Genomic DNA, 14,275 nt, shown 5'->3' with positions numbered 1-14,275 from the left:
TGTTTTGGAATGCTGTTCTGAGAACCCCACACCCTGAATTTCAGATGAGCCTCCACAACTGCAAACTTTCATATACATATTTAATGGGACTTTCTAGATTTGGACAAAGCCTTGTCCTTGGAGAACATATTACTTCTTTAGCTTCAAGATCTTTCTTGGACTTTCCATTTCACAGTATCCCAAAACACATAACAAACATATATCATAAATCTTCTGCCCTTCTGGATGTTTGGTGCAAGGAAGGTACATTAGCTTGCTTGGGCTGCCATAACAAAGTACTACAGACTGCGTGGCTTAAGCAACAGGAATTTATTTGGTCACAGTCCTACAGACCAAGGTGCCAGCACGGTTGGTTTCTTTTGAGAGAAAGAAACTGATGGATGGCTGTCTTCATGGGGGCTTCCCTGTGTGTGACTGTGTCCAAATCTCCCCTTCTTACAGGGACACAGGTCATTGGATTAAGACCCACCCTCATGACTTCATTATACCTTAATTATCTATTTAAAGAACCTATCTCCACATACAGTCACATTCTGAGGTACTGGGGGTTAGCACTACAACATATGAATTTTGGAGGGAACACGAGTCAGCCCATCTTGGGAAGGAAGCACGAGGAACAGGGAGATGGTGATAAGAAACTTACTCAAGGCTGCTGTTGGAACATTGACTATGTGGGTTCTACACTCAACAGGTATAAAACTGAACTCATTGTCACTCCCTTCTCCTCCCAAATCCACTCTTCTCATATTTTCTGTTCTGGGAAGGAGCATGATTATCTAAGTAGTCACAAAACCAGAAATCTGGGATCATCCTAGACTCTATTCTCCAGCTAATCTCTAGTACTCTATCAAGCCCCTAAGGAACCCTGCAATTGTACCTCCTTCCCTCTTCTCCTTTCCCATGGGCCATTCATGATTAGTCATCTGGATTACTATAATAGTCTCCTAATTGATTTCACTTCCTCAATTCTTCCCCTTCTCCCTACCCAAAACATCCTCTGAATTGCTTGAAGAATAATCTTTCTAGGGAAAAAAAATCTGCTCATGTCACTTTCAGATCAAATATCTTCAGTAGTTGTATATTGCTTTAAGCATAGAATTTAAATTTCTTCGCTCAAGCATGCGATGTAATTCTTTCCTCTCAGTATGATTGGTTGAACTTAGGTCACATGCTTATCTTTAGCCCATTATCAGCTCCAAACAATTTAATACACTGATGGGCTAAAACCATCAGGATCTATTCTCTGAGATCACCTTCCCTGGAACTTAGGGACTGTATGGGGGGAAGGATGAACACTAGGATAAATCAGGGTTTCATTAAGAAAGAGGAGGAGGAAAGAGACAGTGGGTATTAGGCAAGTAACCAAAAATGTCTACTACAATCTGTTACTTCATGGAATTTACAGTCTGATGGTAAAGACAGAAAAATAAAGCCAAGGTGTGATAAGGACAGTAGCAACCTCTGAGCACAAAGACTCCTTTCTAAATTGGGCCAGAGTTTCAAAGCAAGTTTCCTAAAAGAAGTGATACATAACCTAAACTTATGAAGAAGGAGCAAGAAACACATTGAAGAAAGGGTAAGGGGCATTCTGGCAGCAGGAACAGCAAGTGAAAAGGTCTAAGACTCATGCCACAGAGTCACTCACTGGGGGAACTGTGCAGCATTGAGACTGAGCAGAAAGGGACAGGAGATGAGGCTCAGAGAAGACACATTGTATAAGTTTCGTTGTATAAAGCTACCTATAATACCTATTGTTTGCACATGTGTAACGGCAACTAAAGACCAAAGGTAGGCTGCAGCTTCGCATAACACAGCACTCTGGTCCTCTGGTGTAAACCCCAGTTGAACAGTGTAGAAGGTTAAATAAGTTCTCCAGGGTCACATAGAGCTGGCTCTGACCACTTTTACATACAGCCTTTTGCCCAGAACTCAACTCATGGAACTTGTTACCCCAAGCCATGAATGACACAGACTGAAAATAAACACAATTGCAAGAATACATATTTGAGATGCATTTGAATATATGAAGACACATTTGAGAATGAAATACCTAAGGGAGGTTGAAGGGAAATCCTGTATCTAAAGTCTAGCCTCATTGTGACCACATCCTGGAATGGACTGTTCTTCGTAAGGGGCAGAACACAAGGGTTAGTTTCTGACCCAGGATTCTTGTGTTCTGGTATCCCCTGCCTGTCACCAGTCACCGAGCTAATTCCTTAGCTCATGATTTATCCCTGCCTCTACCACAAATGTCCCTTTTTCCCTTCTTCAGTTTGCTGGCTTTTCTTCATTCTTGACAAATTCAGCTTAAGCATTACCTCCTTTAGGAAACTTTCTTTGAACCCCAGGCTGATTTAGGAAGGAGGCTGTGTGCTCAACAGTGCACCCTGTGCAGAGCTCTGTCCATAATTGTACTTATCACCTCACCGTAGCTTTGGCTTTGGGGGTTTCTCCACCCCCTCACCCCAGACTGTAGGTTCCATGAAGATATGGACATTGCCCACTTCTTTTTCATCTCTCCTAAGAAAACCTTGCTTTTGTTCAGGTCTTTGTCCCTCCTGCACACAGTCCACATGACTCAGGTGAGGCCCCCTCTCCCATCTCAACAAATGGACCTGATAGTTTAAGACAATGGTTCTCAACTAGAGGCAAGGCTTCCCCTTCAAAGAACATGTGACAATGTCTGGACACATATTTGGTCGTCACAACCAGGGTTTGCTATTGCCACCCAGTTGGTAGACGCCAGAGATGCCACACTAAATATCCTATAAGGAACAGGACATCTCCCTTCCTCCACCTCACACCTTGGCCCCATCAAAAAATTATTCAACACCAGAAGTCAATAGCACTGAGGTCGAGACACCCTGTTTTAAGTCAGTGTTTGCGTGACTTTGCTTCCTGAATGGTCTAGAGATAAATATATGCCCTAAATAATCAATCAGACTGAATCAAAGGACTACTATTCTATGACTGGGAAAGAATTGGATGATAAAGCTAGAAAGTTGGATTGTGGTTGCAATGTGGTGAGATCTGAATGGAAGGCTAAAGTATGGTCTTTATCCTATAATGGAGCTGGGGGTACCGTGATTAGAAAGGTATTTCAGGAGAGTGGGTCAACCATACAGCCTGCAGGACAGATGGGAGGGGTCAGGGTGGGAGAGCCAGGAGCACCGTGAGACAGCTCCTGCTACATTTCCTGAGTGAGGCCGTGTGGTGTGAGTTCCTTTATGTCCCTAGTGATTAGCATAGTCGCCTCTACCCAGAAGGACTCAAGAATGTTTCTTCGATAGATTGTAACCGTTTTCTGGAACACAGTAAATAGACTATGATTCTGACCCAGTGTTCTTATTTACTAAAAAAAAAAAAAAAAACAAAAAACCTATGTCACCCGTATGTTTGTGGCTTCAGTAGAGAAAAATTAACATATAATAAATCCCAAATTTCCCTGTGTTTTTAAAGGACATCTTAGGGTAAGTTTTGCATAAATACTAAAGTCAGTGTGTGTGTGTGTGTGTGTGTGTGTGTGTGTGTATGTGTGTATGTTTTCTTATAGAAGTAACTTTTGAACATACCTTCCTGTGACAGATTTTTGGTTGATGTGGCAGTGTAGTGCCTTCTTGGATTACTTTTTGAGCTTGACTCTGAGGTCAAAGATCTCAATGTTAAGGTGCCCTTGACCAGCCGGCTGGGGCTTCACACCTACAGAAGCAGCTGCCAGGTTTCTCCCTCTCCCACCACCCAACTCCCCAGACCATCTCCCTGGCAGGTGAACACTGGCCCTGAAGGCATTTAGGAGGTTTGATGAGTTTTGTGTCTTCCCTTTGTTCCTAGTAATGACTCTAGGTTAAAGTTTTTTTTTGGGGGGGGGAGATGTGATGTTTTAGATTAATTCAGGGAAACCCTTAGCTGCCCTCTTAAACGTCACACCCACTGGCAGTTTAGTAAGGATTTGCTAATGCGGTGGCTTTTGTAGTGGGAAAGATCTATGGTCCTGGCAACAAATGTATAGATAATTTATTCTTCAGAATTAAGAGTGTAAAATAATGCTTTTTAAGGTGTGCTATTTCTGTACCCAAAAAAACCTTAAGTCTAAAAAATAAGACCATCCTTAAACATGTTTTTGTAAATTCTCCCTCCTCCACACCCCCTCATCTTTTCTGACTGTTGTGAAAACACCGCTTTCAGTGATTAGAAGTAAAACGTGCATATACAGTTAGAAGAGGTTATGATCTTTTATATCTTTCTTCTTGGCAAAGCAATTTAATTAGGAAAGAATCTTCCCTTCTAACATCTGACATTTACCATAAAATGATATTCTGTTTTGTTGGCAACAAAACCAAGTTGTAGCAAAATTTTGGGCTGTAACATTACTATGAAGATAGTCAGATTTTAAATAAGAACAATTTAAAAAAATCAGAAGAGCACTTTAAAAAAAAAGCAATCTCCGATTTTAAAAAGTAGGGCAAAGAGCAGGGGTAACAGGCTAAATCCTTCAAGGAACAGGGAGCAAGAGGGGAGTGTCTCGGGCTGATCACACCGGGTCGCAGCTCTCCCCTGTCCGTGCGCGTGTAGCTGTGTGCACGCGTGCGTGCTGCTCTGTGCACAAGCGTGTGCCCGAGTGTGCGCGCGCAGCCATGGGGCCTCCGGGCTGGGCCTTCGGGGCGCTCGCGACCCCGGGCTTCCTGCGGCCTGGGGCGGGCGCGCGGACCCCGCGGGGCTGCGGGCCAACGCGGGCCGTGCGCAAACGCGTGCAGCGCGGCTCTTTGTGTGGCGGTGTGCGGCTCCGCGCCGCCGGCAGGCACCATTTTCTGCTTCGCTCGGGACAGGCACATAAAAGGGAAGGCGGCTGCCGCCCGTCACCGTCCTCTTTCCCTCAGATGCCCTCTGCTGCAGGTTTATTATTACAGTACGGGCCGCGCCGCCTCTCCCCGCGGCCTGGCGGCCTGCCGGGCTGTGCAGCGCCCTGGCCGCCTTCACGCCTGGCGCGCCCCCAAACCGCCTCCTCCGCCTCCTTATTTGTCTGAAAAGCAACCGCACGTCGAGGCGGAGAAGCCCGCCGGGGGCGGGAGAGGCCGGGCCGGGGTGTGTGTGTGCGCGCCGTGCTCCGGGGCGGGGCCAGGGCGGCGCGCCGGTCTGCGGGGGCCCCTTTGTCTCCCAGGGGCCCGGCGGGCGCAGTGGGGGCGGCGCGGGGCAACCGGGGTGCGGGGTGCCGGGGCGCGCGCGCTGGCCGCTCGCCGATGGGGGCCCCCGAGCCGCCGATTCCTGCCGAGTAAGCAGTCTGGCTCCGCCGCGGCCGCACAGTGGCAGCAAGGCTGGGGCGCTGGCGCTGCGCCAGCCCCATCAGAATTAGCTCATTGTTCACTAGCACACTGGCAGCGGAGAGAAGGAGAGAGAGGAGAGGGAGAGACTGAGACTCTTAGAGAAAGAGACACATACTCTTGGAGAGAGCGCGAGGCAGGGAGACCTTCCCCTCCTTCTTTTTCCACGGCGGCACTTCTTGGAAGTGAAGCCGGTTTGGGTTTTGTTTCCCTTCCCCCTCCTCTCTCCTCTCCCTCCACCCCTTTCCCCTCCCCCCCCCCCTCCCCCCCCCCCCCCCCCCCCAGCTGTCTTTCTAGCATGATGCCCTTTTTCATCCACATTTGTGTTTCAGGTGTAGAGAGGAGAGAGTGAACAGGGAGCGGGGCTTTTGTCTGTAAGTATATGCTATTCCCATCCCCGGCCGGGAGCGCTGCTTTCTCTTTTGTGTCGATTTCTTGCCATTGCTCTTAGCTGGACCCTTCAACCCTGCAGAGTTCATGCTTCTTCCCTCTAAATTTGAAAGAGCTGAAGCGTGTATCTTGAAGAAATTCTGGTATTTTGGTCCTGCTGCATTAAGGCTGGAATTTAACTTGGGCTTTTTTTTTTTTTTTAATGCACAAGTTAAGAGGGAGAATTCTTTTGGGAAGGGGTGGGGTTTTTTGCTTGTTGGTGTGGTTAATTTTTGTTCTTCTTGCTCATAAAGCATTGTTAGGAACTGTTTTGTTTCTTTGCATTAGATGCACTTTGGTGCATGCACCCCCACCCCCTTTATTAAATGAATTTGTGTCCTTCCATCCGCACACTTCATTACTCTCTCCGCGCTGCCGCCGCCGCCAAGGGTCTTCTCAGGCATTCGATCTTGCAACACTTTTTCTGCATTTTCTTATAAAGCAGTTGAACTTTGGGGGAGGGAGGGCTTAAAAATAAATGACTTCTTTCTGCTCCGTGATGATAATAATCTGATTTGCATTTGTGTGTATCTATAATAACATTATAGGAAAACTCTAAGAGCTTATGATACCCTCTTGGAGAACTTTTAGTTTCTCCATTCATCTTAATTTTTGTCATAACTTATGTTAACAAAAGAACCGTGTTCTGACATAAAGGCTGAGAGGAAAATCACCGCAGCATATACATTAGTGTGTGTTTGGTATAGAGAGAAGGGCATAATGGTGTATATTCCTGACTTTTTTACCCCCAGTGTAGTTTTTTTTTTTTTTTTTTTTTTTTTTTAACACGGAAGGTTATGTAATGCAGTGCCATTTCCAAAAATATCCACTCTGAGGCATTACACTACACGGTGGAAGGCTGATTCCTATTCTGCTGTCTTGATTGCAAATATACTGCCAGTAGTATGTCTGGGAACAAAGAGCAGCCAGAAAACAATCTATTTTTATCGCTTGGTTCTACTTTTAAGTTGCTAAACCTTTTGAACTCCTTCAATTTAAAAGATGAACCAAACACTAAGAATAGCCCAGGACCCTGCAAAGCTGGGAACCAGGGATTCCTTTGTCCCCAGTTTAAGCCTACAGACCCTTGGAAAGCTCTTTCTGAGGCCCCAGTGGTTACAATAATTTGCATGTGACTTATCTTAACCACAGAAAATGGTTGTCTGTAACCTCTAAACAGGCATTTTTCATTTGCTGACCTGTGGTGAGGCGATTTGTCTACTGTATTTAAACATATTTTGCAGGTTGGTCTCCCTGGACTGAAGAGAGGGAGGGTGCAAGGCCAAGACTGTTAACGATTCTCAAAATGGTAAGAATGGGTCATCAGAGGAGATTCTCAGTAGGTTCTTGTCAGTCTTTATTTCATGTAAATATCAAACACCCGCCTTCCTCCTTCCTCCACCCCTTATTGTTCCTACCCCATTTGACCTTTAAAAGGGTCTCTCTTTCCGGCATGTGGGAGCTTTGCCATGTGGGAGCTTTGCCATGTGGGAGCTTTGCCGTGCAGCAATTTATATGAAGTGGATGTGGTGAATTAGAGCTTTTGATTTGCAATCCTTTTGAATAGAAAACTGAAATTCCTCTTTCAGAAGCGAAGACTTATTTAACTTGAACAACGGAAACCGTTCTGTTCCTTAAGAAGAGTGATGTGTCGTGACATGCACGGAAGAGGGGGCAGCAGTAGGTGTTAGACAACGCAGTGGGTCCTAGTTTAGAGGTAGCCAGAACTTACCCACGGAGTAGGAGTCTGTATCCCGCTAACCAAACAGCCGTAGTCTCTGCTCTCCTTCAGAGCAATCCATATGGAGAGCACGGACTTTGATATTAATATACTCTGTTTCTTGTATCTCAAATGGTATTAGCATTGATACTTTTTGCAAATATATGACTTCACTTCTGAGAGGCATCTGCTCAGTTTTAGAAGTCAAGCATGCTACCTCTAAAGGAAAGTGTGACTATTTCAGACAAGTATTATGATCCACAGAGAGGGCAGTTTCGTGTTTGATGACTGATGAAAGAGCAAAAGCGATGAAGTCCGCATTAGAAGCAGCTGATTAAGTATACTGACCTCCTGTGAAAAAATGTCCTCCTTGGAAATAAGGTTGGACTGCAAAAAATAATAGAAATGTCCTGCAGCTTTTCAGTTAAGTACAGCATGTCTCACTGCAGATGTTTATACTCTCTAAAACACCTCTTTGCCACTTAGAATGTGTGATTTCCAAATTTAGTTTTAGGCGTTTTTTTTTTTAAAACGAGGGTGGAATTTAATGAATCAAAATTGAATCTGATATACTTGATGTTTTCTTTGAGAACAACCCAAGTATAAGCTTCCCAAAGAGAAGAATGAATCAGAGCAATTAAATGAGTTCAGTTTGAATCCTATTAGCAAGTAAGCTCTTTATTTTTTGTGTATGCCTCACCTGTCAGTTCAACAGGTGGGTGTCAAAGCCTCAAGTAAAATAGCTCTTGCTCGGACTTAGAGCATAGTGGCCAAATTAAGGAACTTAAGGTGGAAGGGCAAAAGGGATGAACAGAAAATTAAACTGGTCAGTGGGTTTTGTGCACACGGTTCCTAACTTCATATTAAATTCCTAATCAGTCATTGTCATAGAGTGCTAGGATGGTAATAAAATGAACTGCCACAAAGTATTTTTGTTTATTTTTCTTTTCACTGAGACTCGCCCCATCAGCTTGTCTTGTAGCTCTTTATCTAGAATCTTACCCTCTGTGTCACCATAGGTAGACCATGAAAGTTCATGTATGTTGTAATATGTCAGGTGACCAGTTTGGTTAAACATAAATTTGACCGCTAGCCCTGCCAGAACTAGCCCTATAGGTCAGGCTTCAAGAGTAAATATCATCTTTCTGTATTAGTGAGTGGAATGAGCTTCGTGAAAGGCCAGCGTATGTGCCAAAGCCGAGAATGAAAGTTGGAACGATTTGAATGCAGAAGAGCAAACCTGAATTATTATTACATGTTGTTAATTTCTTACAGTTGTCCTTTATGTTTGGTGGCAGAATGAGAAATCACAGTTTGTTGCTCTTGGAAGGATTTTTACTCATGGAAAAATTCTCACAACTTTTTGGTGATCCTTTCATCAAGATGTCAGTCCCTTTTGGCACAAGCCCATTGCCTGAAATGAAACCACCGACAGTTATTGTCTGTGGGTGATTCCAAGTAACTTTCTAGCAATTCGCTTATTCCGGGAGGCCTGAGCTCTTAGAAGTCTTTGCGTATATTAATGTTAAAAAGAAGTTTCCATTTTATTCTTTAAAAAACTGTTATTAGTGGCACCTCCTTTTCTCCTTTTTGGCAAAATGAAGTTATTTTCCTTCCTTTGATTAAAACTGGAATTACTTTGCTGATCTCTGTAACTGGCTTACTTAAAGACTCAGCCAACATACAAGAGAAACTTTGGCTAGGGAAGCAGTAGATCTAACACCTGGCCACCTCTGGAAAATATATGAACATGCCTTTTCTGTTAAATGTGTATTTCCATTTACATAATTTTAAATACTAAAGAGGATCTAATTTCAGTGTATTTAGCTGGTTTTGTTAAGGGCTTATGCCAAATACAAATTTATAATCAGCTCACTCCACGGTAAGAAATTACTGGTAGACCTCAGAATTCAAAACAGAGCGATTCAGTATCTAGACATTTTACATACCCCCAAATGATTATGTTTCACAACAGTAATTTGAAGAAACTCAAGAATCCTAGAGTCCCTTTGCGTTATCAAAAAAAATACAACCACTTTGTTAACTCTCCCAGGCACTAATCACATTGTATTCTGTGTAGGGGACTCTCTGAGCACAATTCCAGGGGGCGGGGGATGGCACAATATTTATAGATTACAATGTATTGTGTTGTACAACTCAGTACTGTTAAAAGGTGTAATTTTGAGTATAGTTTGCTGTGTCTTAGTTGACCAGAGTGTTCTTTTCAGTCATTCATTCCCAAACTTTTTAGGTTATGTAGTAAATGTGCATTTTTCCAGTTGCCCATTTTTTATTTATTTTTGCAATTAACAAGGTATTTTGAGTCTGTAGAGATTGTCTATAGGTCTTTAATTTAGATTTGGCTTTTTGCTAAATTTGAATTTCTAAGATACATTTTATGTGAGTTTTCGGTGTTTAGGTGTTTTATTTTAAAGACACTTCAGATACGTCAATGAGAAGAAAATACTTCAGAATGAGCAGATGATCTTATTGAATAGTTTGAAAAAATGAACTATTTAATCCAATGTCAGGGTTAAGTCCTGATATTCAACATGACTACCCTCTGTGCAGTAAACCTGCCTTTGCGTATGTGTGTGCATGGACTCACAGTGGCATACACATGGATTTATTATGTTTTAACAGAGATCTAGGAATTGGAACAATTCAAGTTCTCTCAAAGGCTGATGCTGAGCTTTTCAAAAAGATGAGTTGACTCTATTGTACCGTTCATAGGGTTCTGCTTTTTGTACAGTCTGTGAAGTGGCATTCATGGGCTTACAAGGAGACTCTTTGAATAATCTCTCCATTAACATAAGGTTTTCTTGTTTAAAGAGAAAGACAAAGATTGGAGGGATGAGGTCCTATGGGTAGCTGTGCCATTGGGCTTTGGAATGTAAATTTACATTACAGGTTGCTCAGTTGATTAGGGAGATGCTGAAGAGTAGCTAGGAGGGTAATTTTATATGGTGCTATCCTACACAGGACCTTCCAGCACACTATGAGGGGGAGATTGGGGAGTGTTTGGGGAATTAGGACAGTAGGGATTGTCTATCCAGCTTTAACCCCAGTCCAGCTTCCTCTTGAGTTATATAGATAATTCAGACAGGAGAAGGCATTTGAGCAGAAATCTTGGAATAAACAGTTACTCAGAATGTCACTCTATTTTAACCTGATAGAATTCTTAAAAACTCGTATGTAAAGGAGATCATCATAAGTATATTAAAGAATCCACTTTATTTTAAATCTTAAAATGAATACTTCTAAAGTAGAAAGATATACTTCTGAAATGTGAATACTTCAAAAAAAATAAAATATGAATACTTCACAAAATTAGATGAGGAACCTCTAGGTGATGAGTGTTATACATTAAGCATTCATCCACTTTGGACTGACTGGCTTCCTTGGTCTGGCACATATTTTTTCGTAGTGGTATTCCTGGCTGAAAAGTCTTTTAAGGTCTTATCCTCACAGCCAAAGTGAAATGGAGCATTGACATAGTTATTGGAATAATTGTGCTTAAAACAAAAAACTTGATTTCCTGATTCATCTTGGTTATTCAAAATGTGGCTGGAGTGACAGAGGAGTGGGAAGGATTTGCCTGAATGATCTGTGTAGTTCCTTTGTTATACAGGAAAAGACTAGGGATAAGGAAATCTTATCAGCAAATCCAATTTGAATATATCAGAGGAAAATGTACTGAATGTACTTGGCTATGTCATCTTGGTTGATCAAGACATATTAAAACATTCCAATTTTAAACTCCTTTGCTTTGAATTGGAAATCTTAGCCCACATCTGTAGAAATTATGGTTGCTAAAAATACCATTTATTGGGTCTAAATTTATCCGAAATGGATATTTCTAGACATATTTTGCAGGTAGGGACAGCTTCAAGGATTTCTGTCTCAGTGGTTTAAAAAATAGCAGTGACGCTGAAATTGATCTGCTAGTGCATGACAAGTGTTAGCATCTCTAATGGTTTGGGATTTAAGCATTAACATGGCTCTCAACTAAATTCTAAATATCAATTCAGTTATTAGTAGCAATGAGATGGTATTAACCTGGGTGTAACATAGATTATATTCTCCTGAATTATTTGTTGGTTGGATCAGATTCATTTCTTCCGTTCACCAAAAAATTATAGGCTCCCAGAGGGTTAACTTCATATGCAGTGCTTAATAGAGTTTTAAATACATGTTAAAAGCTCAATAAATATTGGCTTGGACTTTTAAAAAATTCATCCTTAATGACGGGATCATGTTTAGTTTTGGTGATCTGGAAGTAATTTGTATCCTTACCTTCTTCTAGGAGCTAGGAAGTTGAAGTGAATGTAATTTTAGTTTTCATAGTAAATTATTTTCCATTATTTATTAACAAGAGACAGAAGTTGTGGTTAGGCCATAAAGCCACTTGCCAAAAGAGTGTGGCCTGCAATTGCTCACATTGACTGGCTTTTAGAACCACACTCTAATCAACCTGGTGATACACTAGGTTTGATCCAGCTGTCGTGCTCAAAGCTCACAGCAACGTTTCCTGTAGCCATAAGAATCCCCTCTGGGATCCAGGAGGAGCTCTGACCCCAGTACTGGATCTTTAAAGCCCTCACTTAACTTCTTGTATAATCTGATTCTGTGATACTATGAAGATGACCCTGAGAACACAAAGGTACCATGCCTGAATGTACTGAAGAGAATGAGAAGAGTTAATGGTAGGATTGTGCCTCTATTCCCATGCCAACTGAACAAGTATTTTTTGAGCATTTTATTTGTGCTTAGTTCTTTTGCATTACAGAAGTTGCACACTTGGCCTCTGCCCTCAGTCAACTTATATTTTAGTTGTGGAAGGAAGACTAACGTGTGTGACAAATTTAATGTCATGCGGTATAATCTAGTTCTAAATTGTAAGATGCAGAAGAATGCTATTATTGAACACTTGGGAATGGGGATGATAGGGTAAAATTTTTTTTAAGGAGGCAGAAATTAAGCTAGACCCCGAGATGGCAAATATGCATGCCACCACCACCTCCTGCTGCACCTGTGGCAGACATTGCTAATCAAGCTTGATACTCATTATTATTCAGCCTGAATATGATTTCAAAATCCTCAGTATAGAGTTTAATAGTAAGTGATTGGAGTTGGCATTAAATTTGAAACCTAGAAGTGGACTGTTTGTTCCTTAAGAGCAGGTACCATGCCTTCTTAAACTTTTTATCCCTAGGGCTTAACACTAGTCCTTAATAATTATTAAGTGAATGAAGAATTAAAAATATTTGGATAGATTTAGGTGAGAGAAAAGTGAATTCTAGATAAGGGGAATACATTAGAAAGGTATGCTTGCAAGAGTAAGTAAGCATAATGCATTTTTTTTTAAGATTTTATTTATTTATTTGAGAGAGAGAGAATGAGAGATAGAGAGCACGAGAGGGAAGAGGGTCAGAGGGAGAAGCAGACTCCCCGCTGAGCAGGGAGCCCGATGCGGGACTCGATCCCGGGACTCCAGGACCATAACCCGAGCCGAAGGCACTCAACCAACTGAGCCACCCAAGCGCCCAGCATAATGCATTTTTATACAGTAGGGACTGTCCTTCCTATTTAGGGCCCCTGTGCTGTCAAGAACAGACCTCACAAACTAGACCTAGAAGTCAGGACGTGATGTGCTAAGCCAGAGGAAGCCACCAAGTTGGCATCTTAGAGATGACCCAAGGCTAGCACTCAGGTTCCAACCTGTCAGGTTCTTCGTCTTCTGACTGCCCAACAGAAAACATCACAGACTTACATGTACTTCTGGTTAGGTGTGAGCTTATTGTGTTGCTGCCCCTTGTTGTCCTTGGGCGGGGGTGGAGTGGTGGAGAGGAGGAAGGGCCTTAGCTACACAGAATTGGGAAGGAAGAAGGGAGCAGGGGCCACTTTCTCTCGAGAAGGTGGCAGCCTGTCCCCTAGCAAATTCCAGCAGCTGTGTCATTGCCTGCATGGCCAGAGAGGGCGTTGCTGCCGTGCCAGTTGGCTGGAAGGAGGCACCACACTTCCTTCTGTGGGGCGAACTGGGTGTAGCCATGTGCTCATCAGCTGCAACCACAGGGACCCAGTTGGTTCTCTCTTTCCACTTCTTCCCAATTTGCCAGACACACTTACTCAAAATTCAAGCCAACACTGACATCATCATCATAAAATTGTTTATAATTTGAGGTCTGCAGGCTGTTACTAAGTTAGTCAATAGTTTAGTGACCATTTGAAGGGAATCTCATCACATGATACACAAAAGTTGGGGAAAGCCAAGACTGAGACGGATTTTTCTGGAATTTTTTCTGGATATAGCACAGACTCCTAGCTTAGAATACATCAGCTTCGAGCTTTTCTTTTTGTCTTTTTTTTTTTTTTTTTTAAGATTTTAAAACTTACTTGACAGCACAAGCAGGGGAAGCAGCAGGCAGAGGGAGAGGGAGAAGCAGGCTCCCCTGCTGAGCAGGGTACCCAATGTGGGACTTAATCCCAGGACCCTGGGATCATGATCTGAGCCAAAGGCAGATGCCCAACTGACTGAGCCACCCAGGGGCCCCAGCTTCGAGATTTTCAATGTGAAATGATTTCACTAGCTCTTTTAGTCCCATCAGATGAGGCTGGACTTACCCGATTCTCTTGGTAAAAGTAACATAGGTAAGCATGGTTCCTTGAATTTTTTATGCCTACCCTCACCTCATACTTTTAAGTAATTTATTCTATAATTTCTGTGTTTAGACCTTCATAAGTTTAATTTCTGTGGCTGGGCAGCCATGCCAAGAACTATGTAAATGCATCTTTTATTTCTAACAAT

At 42.6% G+C, this 14,275-nt stretch overlaps 1 protein-coding gene across 2 annotated transcripts in view; it reads left to right on the top strand.

Moving 5' to 3' along the window:
- Positions 1-5,171: 5,171 nt before the first annotated feature.
- The window catches only part of NREP (neuronal regeneration related protein), a 42,554-nt gene continuing 33,450 nt past the window's right edge, over positions 5,172-14,275 (top strand). Inside the window, exons 1-3 of one of the 2 annotated variants that reach the window (XM_073889097.1) lie at positions 5,296-5,454; positions 5,651-5,692; positions 6,992-7,056. In XM_073889097.1, the coding sequence (XP_073745198.1) occupies positions 7,054-7,056 (3 nt within the window). In that variant the 5' untranslated portion in view covers positions 5,296-5,454; positions 5,651-5,692; positions 6,992-7,053. Of the gene's footprint in view, positions 5,270-5,295; positions 5,455-5,650; positions 5,693-6,991; positions 7,057-14,275 lie in introns of those variants that run through there. The other variant, XM_073889087.1, reaches the window with a different exon arrangement.

The sequence above is a fragment of the Callorhinus ursinus genome, unplaced genomic scaffold (genome assembly GCF_003265705.2).
Source record: "Callorhinus ursinus isolate GAN/ISIS: 27379988/994484 unplaced genomic scaffold, GSC_fseal_2.0 scaffold3, whole genome shotgun sequence".
Lineage (NCBI taxonomy): Eukaryota > Metazoa > Chordata > Mammalia > Carnivora > Otariidae > Callorhinus > Callorhinus ursinus.
Note: the sequence above shows the minus strand (reverse complement) of the source record. Positions and strands in the feature narration are given on the sequence as shown.